Below are 12,731 nucleotides of genomic sequence, written 5' to 3'. Positions count from 1 at the left end.
AGGAAGATTTTTAGGAATAAGTCATAAGTGGGACTCATGGGCTTTCCTGGAGAAGTAGTAAACAAGGGACTGTCTATATTTCTTTATTCCTTAGAATTCAAATGTAATGAGCTGATGAGAATTTTTAAAAAAGTTATTTAATGGTAAATCCTCACATATTCTAGGCTTTACTTGTGTAAATATGCCTTTAGAGTAGTAGAATTGCTAGGTCATAGGAGATGTACGTGTAAATTCTGATAATACCAGATTGCCTTCTAAAATGGTTTTGCCATTTTACATGTTGAGCAGATTTTTATAGTTGAGAGTAATAGAAAAAAAAGGTGAAGATACAAGCTTCTGTGTTCTTAAACATTTTTTTTAAATGGAATTTCCACTAGAGGGAGATGTTTAACCACCAGATAACTAAAAAGTAACCTAAATAATAAAACTATCTTCCTTATTACTGTTATAATAAAATCATAGTAATACACTGTGAGAACCATAAGTGACCATATAGACTATTAAGCTCAACCCCCTTATTTTAAAGGGAAATAACATCAAGGGAGTTTGAATGATTATCCATGTTGGCACAGCTGTTACTCTCAGAGGTGGTTAGAATATACAGTTCTGTTCTCCAGCTTTACTGTCTGGTGGTGTAAGAACATCAGAATTAACATGTGTCAGTATTCATACTCCATGTATAAATAAATCAGATCAGTGTCAGTTTGTAGGGAAAATGGCTAAGAATGTTTTCATAACTACTCTTCCTGAAACCCAGTGAAACAAAGTGATTCCAGAGTAAGGAAATTTTTTAATTAATATCTGGTCTTGGCACATACTCAACTACTGGGATCTATTAAAAATAGGGGTGCCTGTGTGGCTCAGTCAGTTGAGCATCCAACTCTTCATTTTGGCTCAGGTCATGATCTCAAAGTTACGGGATCAGGCCCCGTGTCAGCTTCCTTGCTCAGTGCAGAGTCTGCTGGTCCCTCTCCCTCTGCCATTCCCCCTGGGTATGCTCTCACGCTCTCTCTAAAATAAGTAAATCTTAAAAAGAAAAAAAAAATGGGGCACCTGGATGGCTCAGTCTAAGCATCTGCCTTCGGCTCAGTTCATAATCCTGCGATCCCAGGATCAAGCCCCACATGGGCTCCCTGCTCAGCAGGGAGTCTGCTTCTCCCTGACCTCTCTCTCTCTCTCTCTCTTGCTCGCTCGCTCGCTCACTCTCTCAAATAAAATCTTTTAAAAACATAATAAAAATAAAATAGGGTCCTTGAATATCACAGTGATTTGAGAGACAATCAAGAGCTAGGGCAGAACAGAGGAATTATATTCCAAACTAAAGAAGAAGATAAAACCTTAGAAAAAACCTTGATGAAATGGAGATAATAATTTACCTGAAAGGAGATCAAAGTAATGGTCATAACGATGCTCACTGGACTTGGGAGAAGAATGGAAAAACACAGTGAGAACTTCAAAAAATAAATAAGGGGTAAAAGAGCATTTGAAACAGAAGTGACAGTTGAAGAGTACAGTAACTTCACTGAAAAATACAGTAGGGGGTTCCCATAGCAGACCAAAATACATGAAACGATCAGTGAACTTGAATACAGGGCCGAGGAACAGACCCAATCAGAGAAGCAAAAAGAAATAAGAATGAAGAAAGGAAAGATAACCTAAGGGACAGGATCGAGTCAGCTGACCCTTGGCATTAGTAGGAATCTCAGAAGAAAGAAGGAGAGAGGGACAGAAAATTTATCTGAAGAATCCAGGAATCCCAGAGAGTTCCAAAAGAGACCAAGACACATTATAATTAAAGGGTCAAAAGTTACAAAACAAGGAAGGAATCTTAAAAGCAACAAGAGAAAAGCAATTTGTTAAATACAAGGGAACCCGTCATTCGACTTTTAGCAGATTTTGCAACCGAAATGTTTCGGGCCAGAAAGGAGTAGCACAGGGTGCTGAAAGAGAACTATTTCCAACCAAGAATACTCTCCCTGACAAAGTTGTTCAGAATTAAAGGAGAGAGAAAAGTTTTCCTGACAAGCAAAACCTGGAGTTGACCACCACTAAACTGACCTTAATAAGAAATGTTAAAGGGACTTCGTTAAGCTGAAAAGAAAGGGCCCTTATTACTGCATGGAAACATGAAAGTATAAATCTCCTGGTAAAGGTAAATATATAGTAAAAGTAGTAGATTAACCACTTATGAAGCTAGTGTGAAAGTTAAAAAACAAAAGTAGTAAAAATATGTAATTAAAGGATACTCATGAAAAGATGTAAAATTACATGGAAGGAGAGTAAAAATGCAGAGCTTTATTATGTGTTCAAACTTAAGTTGCTACCAACTTGATAGACTGTTATAAATGCAAGTTACATGTAAGTAATCACAAACCAGAAACCTGTAGTAGATACACAAAGGATAATGAGAAAGGGATCTAAGTATACCACAAAAGAGAGTCGAGCACAAAGAGTAAGAGAAGAAGAAAGGAACACAGAAACTACAAAGCAGCCAGAAAATAACAAAATGACAATAAGTACATATCTGTTAATAATTACTTTAAATGTAAAGTGACTAAATTCTCTAATCAAAAGATGTAGAGTAGCTGAATGAATTAAAGAACAAGACCCAGGGCGCTTGGGTGGCTCCGTCATTAAGCACCTGCCTTTGGCTCAGGTCATGATCCCAGGGTGTTGGGATCGAGCTCCGCATCAGACTCCCTGCTCAGTGGGGAGTCTGCTTCTCCCTCTCCCTCTGCCCCTTCTCCTTGCTCTGGCTCTCTCCCTCTCTCTCTCAAATAAATAAATAAAATTTAAAAATAAAAATAAAAAACAAGACCCATCTATACATGCTTACAAGAGACCCACTTCAGACATAAGGGCAAACATACGCTGAAAGGATGGATGGCAAAAGATATTCCATGTGAATGGAAACCAAAAGAAAGCTGGGATAGCTATACTTATATCAGACAAAGTAGACTTAAAGACTCAGACAAAGAAGGGAGTTATGTAAGAACAAAGGGGTTAATAAGCAGAATATAACATTTGTAAATATTTGTGTACTCAGGGACACCTGGGTGGCTCAGTCAGTTAAGCATCTGCCTTCGGCTCAGGTCATAATCCCAGGGGCCTGGGATCAAGTCCCTCATCGGGCTCCCTGCTCTGTGGGGAGCCTGCTTCTCCCTTTGCCTGCTGCGCCCTCTGCTTGTGCTCTGTCTCTCTCTTTCTCTCTCAAATAAAATCTAAAAAAATATTTGCACCCAAAATAGGAGCACCTAAAAAATAGCAAATATTAACAGAGCTAATGTGAGAAATGGACAGCAATACAGTAACAGTAGCAGCCCTAACACCCCACTTATATCAATGGATAGATCATCCAGACAGAAAATCAGTAAAGAAATATGGGCTTTAAACAACAGGTTAGACTGGACTTAACATATACATACAGAACATTCCATTCACAAACAACAGAATACATTCTCAAATGCACACGAAACATTCTCTAGGATAGATTATATGTTCTGTCATAAAACAAGTCTTGACAGTTTAAGAAGATTAATAGCAATTATCTTTTCTGACCACAATTGCAAGAACAAAACTGGAAACTTCAGAAATGTGTGGAGATTAAACAACATGCTACTAAAAAATGAACAGGTTAACGAAGAAATTAAATGAGAAATAATAAAATATCTTGAGACAAGGGAAAATAAAAATACAACTTACCAAAGTTATGGGATACAGCAAGAGCAACTTAAGAGGGAAGTTCATAGCTATCAATTTGTACTTAAAGAAACAAGAAAAATTTCAAACAACCTAACACCTCAATGAATTAGAAAATAAGAAGAACAAATGGAGCCCAAAGTTGGAATGAAAAAACAAAGCTTAGAGCAGAAATAATTGAAATAGAGTCTAAAAAGGCAGTAGAAAAGACAAATGAAACCAAGAGCAGGTTCTTTGAAAGATAAACAAAAATAGGCAAACCTTTAGCTAGACTCATTAAGAAAAAAGAGAGGGAACTCAAAATCAGAAGTGAAAGAAGAGCTGTACAGCTGATATCACAAAAATAGGGTAATAGAATAATACAATTATATGCCAACAAATTGGACAACTTAGTAGAAATGGATCTAATCATATAAACCTACAACCTTCCAAGACTGAACCAAGAAGAATCTAAAGAGACTGATTGCTAGTAAGAAGATTAAATCAGTAATTGAAAACCTTCCAACAAACAAAAGTCCAGGACCAGACAGCTTTACTGGTGAATTTTACCAAACATTCAAAGAAGAATTAATATCAGTCTTTCTCTAATATTTACAAAAAAATAGAAGAAGAGGGAAGGCTCATAAATTCATTTTAGGAAACCTTCATTACCCTGATGCCAAAACCAGACAAGGACCACAAGAAAAAATTACATGCCAATATCCTCAATGAACCATAGATGCAGCAACCCTCCACAAAATATTAGCAAACTGAATTCAACAATACATTAAGAGGATCATATATCTTGAATAAGTGGGATTAATTCTAGAGGTGCAAAGATAGTTTAACAATTGCAACAATCACTGCAATCTACCAGATTAACAAAATGAAGGATAAAAATCCTATGATCATCTCAATAGATGCAGAAAAGGCATCTGACAAAATTGAACATCCCTTTTTTTATATAAACTCCCAAGAAAGGTATAGAGGGAGCATATCTCAACATCATAAAGGCATGTATGAGAAACCCACATCATACTCAGTGGTGAAGAGATGAAAGCTTTTCCTCTAAGATCAGGAACAGGACAGGGATGCTTACCCTTGCCACTTTTATTCAATATAGTATTGAAAGTCCTAGCCAGAGCAATTAGGGAAGAAACCGAAATAAAAGGAACTCACATTGGAAAGGAAGAAGTAAAACTGTCACTATTTGGAGATGACATTGTATTCTATATAGAAATCCCTAAAGAATCCACCAAGAAATTATTAGAACTAATAAGTGAGTTCAGTAAAGTTGAAAGATACAAAATCAATATATAAAAATCTGTTATGTTTCTATACACTAATAATGAACTATAAGGAGATTACAAAAACAACTGCATCAAAAAGAATGAAATACCTAGAGATACATATAACCAAGGAGGTCAAAGACCTGTACACTGAAAACCATAAGACACTGATGAGAGAAATTGAAGAAGGCACAAATAAATAGAAAGATATTCTGTACTCATGGATTGGAAGAATTAATATTTTTTAAATGTCCAAGGTATTGAAAGGAGTCTACAGATTCAGGTCTAATCCCTATCAAAAATCTAATGGCAGTTTTCACAGAAGTAGAAATGTAATTATAAAATGGGTATGGAACCACAGAAGACTCCTAATAGCCAATGGAATCTTGGAAAAGAACAAATCTGGAGGCATCGTGCTTCCTGACTTCAAGTTGTGTTGCAAAGCTATAGTAATCAGAAAAGTATGGTATTGGCATAAAAAGATTAATGGAATAGAATTGAGAACCCAGAAATAAACCCACACATATGTGGTAAAATAATTTATGACACTCAAAAATATACAATGGGGAAAGGACTGTTCACTAAATGGTGTTCAGAAACCTGGCTAGCCACATGCAGAAGAATGAAACTGGAACACTGCCTTACAACAAACACGAATATTAACCCAAAATGGATTAAATGCTTGAATGTAAGACCAGAAACCATAAATATCCTGGGAGAAAGCATAGGTGGTAAGCTCTGTGACATATCCTGGTGCTGATTTTTTTGTTTGTTTGATACCAAAAGCAAAACAACAAAAGCAAAAATCAACAAGTAGGACATCAAACTAAAAAATTTCTCTACAGCAAAAGAAATCAACAGAATAAAAAGTCAACCTATGAAATGGGAGAAAATATTTCCAAGTTATATATCTGATGGGGTTGATATCCAAAGTATATAAAGAACTCCTATAACTCAATTGCAGAATAACCAAACAATTTGGTTTGAAAATGGGTAGAGGATCTGAACAGACGTTTTTTCAAAGAAGACATGCAGATGGCCAAACAGGTACATGAAAACACGAGAAAATCAGGGAGTGGAAATAAATACCACAATGAAATAATCACCTCACACCTGTTAAGATGGTGATTATCAAAAAGACAAGAAATAACAAGTATTGGCCAGGATGGAAAGGGAACTCTTGTGTACTGTTGTTGGAAATGTAAATTCATGCAGTCAGTATAGAAAAGAATATGGAGGTTCCTTCAGAAATTAAAAATAGGGCGCCTGGGTGGCTCAGATGGTTAAGCGTCTGCCTTCGGCTCAGATCATGATCCCAGGGTCCTGGGATTGAGTCCCGCATCGGGCTCCCTGCTCCTTGGGAGCCTGCTTCTCCGTCTGCCCCCCTCCTTCTCTCTCTCTCTCTCTCTCTCTCTCTCTGTCTCTCATGAATAAATAAATAAAATCTTTAAAAAAAATTAAAAATAGAACTACCACATGATCCAGCAGTTCCACTTCTGGGTATTCATCTGAAGGAAACAAAAATACTAAAAAAGATATCTGTGCCCTCATGTTCATTGCATCATTATTTACAATAGCCAAGATATGGAATCAACCCAAGTCTCCATACATAGATGAATGGATAAGAAAATGTGATATGTGTATTGGAATAGTATTCATCTAATAAAAAAGGTTGAGGAGTGCCTGGATGGCTCAGGCGGTTAAACGTCTGCCTTCTGCTCAGGTCATGATCCCAGGGGATCAAGCCCCAAGGCAGGCTCCTGGTTGGGGTGCCTGCTTTTACCTCTCCCTCTGCCCCTCTCCCCAGCTTGTGTGGGCTTGCTCTTTCTCTCAAATACATCTTTAAAAGAATAAAATCTTGCCATTTGTGATAACATAAATGGACTTTAAGATTATTTTGCTAAGTGAAATAAGTTAGAAAAAGACAAATACTATATGATCTCACTTATGTAGAATCTAAAAAAGCCAAAAATATAAAAAATGACAAAGCTCAAAGATAAAGAGATCACGTTCATGGTTGCCAGAGGCAGGGTGCTGGGGATGTGTGCAAAATTGGTGAAGGGAGTGAAAAGGTACAAAATTTTACTTTTAAATTAGTCATGGGGATCTAATATACAGCATGGCAACTATAGTTAATACTTAAACTATTTCAAAGTTGCTAGGTGGTTAAATCTTAAAGGTTTTCATTTAACAAAAAATTTATGGGGTGCCTTGCTTCTCACTCAGTGGAGCATGAGCCTCTCGATCTTGGGGTTTTAAGTTCAAGCCCCATGTTGGGTGTTGAGATTACTTAAAAATAAAATCTTTAAAAAAATTTTAAGTATTGTGATGAAAACTAGATTTATTGTGGTGAACATTTTGCAATATATACAAATATTGAGTCATTATGTTTTATACCTGAAAATAATATGTTCTATATCAATTATATATCAGTAAAAAGTAATATAATTCCATATAGGCTCCAAAGAAAATGTACCTGATATGATGACATTCAAACCCAAGTGAAAGAAAACATTGAAGTGTGATGCTGTGTACTTTATTAACGGTATATAAATTTTGCAAACTTAATAGGACCTTTTCCAGAATGTCCCCAAAATTCTTTTTTTTTTTTTTTAAGATTTTATTCATTTATTGAGAGAGAGAGAGTGAGTGTGAAAGAGAGAAGGAGCATCAGGGAGGGGCAGAGGGAGAGGGCAAAGCAGACTCCTCACTGAGCGGGAAGCCCAACAACATGGGGCTTGATCCCCGGACGCTGGGATCATGACCTGACCCGAAGGCAGACGCTCAACCTGCTGAGCCACCCAGGCGCCCCGATACCCACAATTCTTAAATTTTAGAGAAGAATGAGAACTATAGACTTAAGTTAAATGGACCTTGATAGAAAGTAAGGTGTTGCTGAGATTTAGGCAGGAGCTTTGAAGTCAGGCTGTTTGTAAGATCCCTCCCCTCATCTACCAACTGGGAAGGATAGACCTAGTTAGCCCTATAACAAGCTGTTGAGAGATGAGAAACTGTGTTGAAGTCAGCTTTCCAGTGGCTGAACAGAATCCACAAACTGCCAAAAACAAAAGAGGGGCCTATACATCATAGACTTTATGGTGATAGGATTAGTTGCCTTTCCTAATGGGCAAAAGGTCAAAATCGAACACACCCACACATACTCAAACAAAATACAAGATGTGCCTCTGAGATTTTTTTTTTTTTTGGTAACAGGTCAGTTGAGATATTCACATATCAAATAATTCATCCCTTTAAGGTATATATTCAGTAAATTAAGTATATTCAGAATTGCACAACCATCAACACATCAATTTTAGAACATTTGTATCACCTCAAAAGGAAGCCCCTTTTTTTAAGATATTATTTATTTGAGAGCGCACGTGTGCATGCACACATGAGCCAGGGGGAGGGTCAGAGGGAGAGGGAGAAGCAAACCCCCACTGAGTAGGGACCTGACACAGGGCTCCATCCCAGGACCCTGGGATCATGACCTGAGCTGAAAGCAGACGCTTAACGACTGAGCCAGCCAGGCGCCCGGGAAAGCCTTTACTTTCTATTACTCCTCAGTCCCTCTTCTCCTGCCCATACCTATGCAACAGCTAATCCATTTTTTTCTCTATGGGTTTGTGTATTTTGGACAGTTTGTTTAAATGGAATCTTCTAATATGTGATCTTTTCGACTGACTTCTTTCACTTAAGGTCATGTTTTCAGGTTTGTTCGTGTAGTAGGTATCATTAGTTCATTCTTTTCCTTTTTTGATTAACATTTCATTGTGTAGATATATCACATTTTGTTACTCATTTATTGATGGGCATTTGGGCTGTTTTCACCTTTTGGCTATTATTAGTGTTGATATAAACGTTCATGTGTAAGTTTATAAGTAGGCATATGTTTTCATTTTTCTTGGGTGTATATCTAAGAACAGAATTACTGGGTCAAATGGAATGACCAGCTGATGACTAATGATCTTAGGCATTATTTCAGATGCTTTCTGCCCATTTGTACATCTTTGAAGAGATGTTGAGGTCTTTTGCCCAGTTTTTAAGTGCCTTTGGAATTTATATTTTTTATTAGATACGGTGATAGATGCCCACAGCCAGCCAGCCTACTTAAACTGTAGCTGCTCCTAACAATTCCCACTGTATCATCAGGCAGCTGAAAGGTAAACAAAGATTATAAACCCTCAGTATCCATTTCTCTAGCCGCTCAAAATACAGAGACAAGTCAGATAGTGCCCAGACAAAGGAGAAATGTCAGGAAGTATCCACTCACTTTGTTCTTAGGAAATACTGAAAATCGCTAGATCTACTCCTGAGAACATACAGTAGCTCCAGATGAGAGCACAAATGTGGTCCCGGTTGTTTTCATCTTCAGTTAGGGTTTATGCAAACATACTGTCATGAAATGAGTAAGAAAGTGGAGATAAGTTCACTTTGAAAGAATTAATCTGGGAAATATAGGAGCACACTCTGTAAAACCTGCTCTGGCTATCAGATGAAAACATTTAAAGAAAATTGAGTGGAAGGAAAGAGAGCTGAGAGAAAGGAACTGATTATTGTGCTGATAATACATTGGAAGTAACCAGGAGGTGAATATGGAGGACAGTCTTGAGAAAAATCACCTGTGAGAGCAAGTGAAAAGAATAATCTAGGGGCGCCTGGGTGGCTCAGTCGGTTAAGCATCTGCCTTCGGCTCAGGTCATGGTCCCAGGGTCCTGGGATCGAGCCCCGCACCGGGCTCCCTGCTTGGCCGGGAGCCTGCTTCTCCCTCTCCCTCTGCCCCCCTCCCCCTTGCTCTCACGTGATCTCTCTCTCAGTGTGTGTCAAATAAATAAAATCTATAAAAAGAATAATCTAGAAGACCATGAAGAGTCAATATATGATTTTTGCAAAAACAAGAACAGAAACAAGTGAAAAAGAAATGATAGGCAACTATAGAATAGAGGAAAATTTACTAAAGGGGAAAACCTGAATTTACAGATCAAAATATTTAAGTTTATTTCACAATCCCCATTATTGAATATGGAGTTGTTTCTCGGTTTTGTAATAGGCAGCCAGTCTTTGTCCTCACTTTTTGCTATTTTAGGATCAACTCTTGAAGTCAATTTGCTGGTACAGGGAATATGCATATTTTAAAGTATGCATTGTCAAAGTGATTTTATAGGTAAAAATGTTATCTCATTGGTTTATATTTGTCTTTTTCCTAGTGAGATTATTTTTTTCCATGTAAATTTTTACATTTGAGTTTTTAATTCATGTCTTTTACTTTTTTCTTTTCAGTTTTCATTTCCCCTTGTCATGTTCATGGTACAAAATCTTTGTCAGTTTATTTTTTCTTTTAGCTAAAAAGTCATTTTTTTATATAAATGCTGAGTTTTTATGTGATTATATTTGCTTATTTTTTTCTATTGTTTGCTTAGAAAGTTCTTTACTCAATATTCAGTTAAGTTTATTTCCTGCTAATATTTTATGATCTTAGTGTTTACATTTAAGTAAGTAATTCATTTGGAGTTCATTTTGGTTTTTGGTATGGAGTAAAGATCTGATTTTATTCTTTTAACAAATAACCAATATTTTCAGTGCCTTTTCTAGATTACCTTTTCCTATTGCTTGGTGGTATTTCATCTTGCATTTTTTAATACAATCTTGTCTTTATATTTTATTTAAATGTTTACTGTGATCTGATAAATAATTTTTTTTTTATTTTTAGAATAAGGAGAGTTTATCTTCTGTTATTACTGACCTCAACATAATAATGGAGCCCACTGAATATTCAGAATTAAGTGAATTTGTGTCTAGGTAAGATTTTGCAAATTTTTATTTTGTTAGGGGTTGTTTTCACTCTACATTTTTAAGTTTACCCTTTTTTTGGTAAGTAAACATCAAAATATCTCTGAAAGTGTAACATTATTATGGTTTATGTTGATATTCATATATATATGGCTTATATATTAAGTCCATATTCTCTGTATCATTTTTTCATCCAATGAAAATGTATTACACATTAACTATGTGCTAGACATTAAAATGTGATGAAGAACAGATATAATCTTTGATACTCAAGGAGTTTCTAGCCTATTGGTGAAGTTGTAAGTTAAATAATACTAGAAAGAAATCTAAAATTGTGGCTGTGCTCAGTGCTGCAGAGAAGAGTTACATAATGCTATTAAAGCATTTATCAAGAACCTGACTTTCATGGAGAACATGGAATCATTTCCTGAAAATTGAGCCAACACCTGAAAAACGTGTAGGTGTGAACTAACGAAGAGGTCCTCGACAGGGTAGTTGTGCGTAGGCACTCTGCAAGGAGGGAATGTGCTGTCTGTGAGCAACTGACAGGAGGAGAGAGTGACTGGAGCAGGGCACAAGCTGGGGTGTGTGCTCTGACATGAGGCCCGTCAAGTACATGAGGTCCACACCGTGTGGAGATTGGTCATAGTCCTGAGACCAATGTAAAGCTATTGAAGCAGAGCCTAAGGCAGAAGTGTGAGATCCTGGATGCTTCAGGGAGAAGAGACTAAAGGGAGACAATAGTAGATACAGCAAGGTCTGTGATTAGCATATGAAAATAGTTCATGCCACAGAAATTTGTAGGTTGGACTATAATAATTAGCCGAGGTAGAGAGCTGGTTGGATTTGGATTTGGGGGATATTTAGGAAGCACAGTTGTTGGCTGAATGGGAGGTCAGGAGTCATTGACAGGGGATCACTCCTTGAGGATGTGATTGCATTTGTTGAGATAGGGAAAGTTGAAAGATAATCATGGCAAGTGAGCTTGTGACTTCAGGTTGGACATGGTGAGTGCCTGTGAAACCCTGAAGTAAAGATAGGAAGTAGGCAGCTCAGAAGAGGTGTAGGTAGGAGGGGGAGCCCCCGATTGTTTCTGCCAGTGGGTAAAAGTTAAGGCCTTGAGCTTGAGGAATGAGATTGCCTATGGAGAGAATAGAGAGAAATAGGGGAGGGACTAACAGTGGACCCTGTGGAATTATAAATGTGCTGTGGGGTGGAGATAGGGTGTTGCAGAGGAACTGGAGGAGGGACCACTATGTGAGAGGTGGCAGGAAAACCAGGGATGTGGTGTTGACCACTGACAGCTGGAGTGACAGCTTTTCTTCCACATCTGATCTCTTCTGGATTGCATAGGTCATGACAATAAATCTGCTATAATTGTTAATTTTGTTTTTAGGCTGTCTTCAAACCTTTCTCTTAATGTTGTTTTTCCACAGTTTGTTTTATTTCTAAGGTGTGTTAGTGTGAAAATTCCCAAAGGCATCTTTTCAAATACCTCTGCCCTGTTTTCTATTCTTCTTCTGCAGTGCTAACTGCACATACATAGGGTGTTTGGTATATTGCCTCAGGGTTTGGAAGCTTTGTTCTCTCTTTTACCCCCCCCTTTTTTTTTGCATTTCAGTTTGGATAATTTCTATTACCCTATCTTTGAGTTCATAGATTCTTTCCTTAGCTGAAGTCCAGCCTGACAGTGAGCCCACTGAAGGAATTCTTCACCTCTAATGTCATGTTTTTTATTGCTAGCATTTTCATTTGATTCTTAACTTCTCTCTTTCTCTACTGAAATTTCCAGTTTGTTTAAGCATTTGTACAACTTTTCCACGAGATCTTTTAACATTAATCATAACTACTTTTTTCTTTAGTGTTTCATTTTGGAGGTTTTCATATAAATGTAAAAATGATAGTCTAATTAACCTGCAGCTGTACACCTTCAACAGTTATCAATATCTTGCCTATCTTATTTCATCTTTTGTT

General features: G+C 37.1%; 1 protein-coding gene across 6 annotated transcripts in view; it reads left to right on the top strand.

Moving 5' to 3' along the window:
* LOC113933973 (centromere protein P) overlaps positions 1–12,731 on the top strand; it is a 228,381-nt gene that overhangs the window by 26,488 nt on the left and 189,162 nt on the right. For all 6 annotated transcript variants that reach the window (XM_035723431.1, XM_027614374.2, XM_027614375.2 and 3 more), the window contains one exon: positions 10,678–10,766. In XM_035723431.1, the coding sequence (XP_035579324.1) occupies positions 10,678–10,766 (89 nt within the window). The remainder of the gene's footprint in view (positions 1–10,677; positions 10,767–12,731) is intronic.

Source organism: Zalophus californianus, chromosome 13 (genome assembly GCF_009762305.2).
Source record: "Zalophus californianus isolate mZalCal1 chromosome 13, mZalCal1.pri.v2, whole genome shotgun sequence".
Taxonomy (NCBI): Eukaryota; Metazoa; Chordata; class Mammalia; order Carnivora; family Otariidae; genus Zalophus; species Zalophus californianus.
Note: the sequence above shows the minus strand (reverse complement) of the source record. Positions and strands in the feature narration are given on the sequence as shown.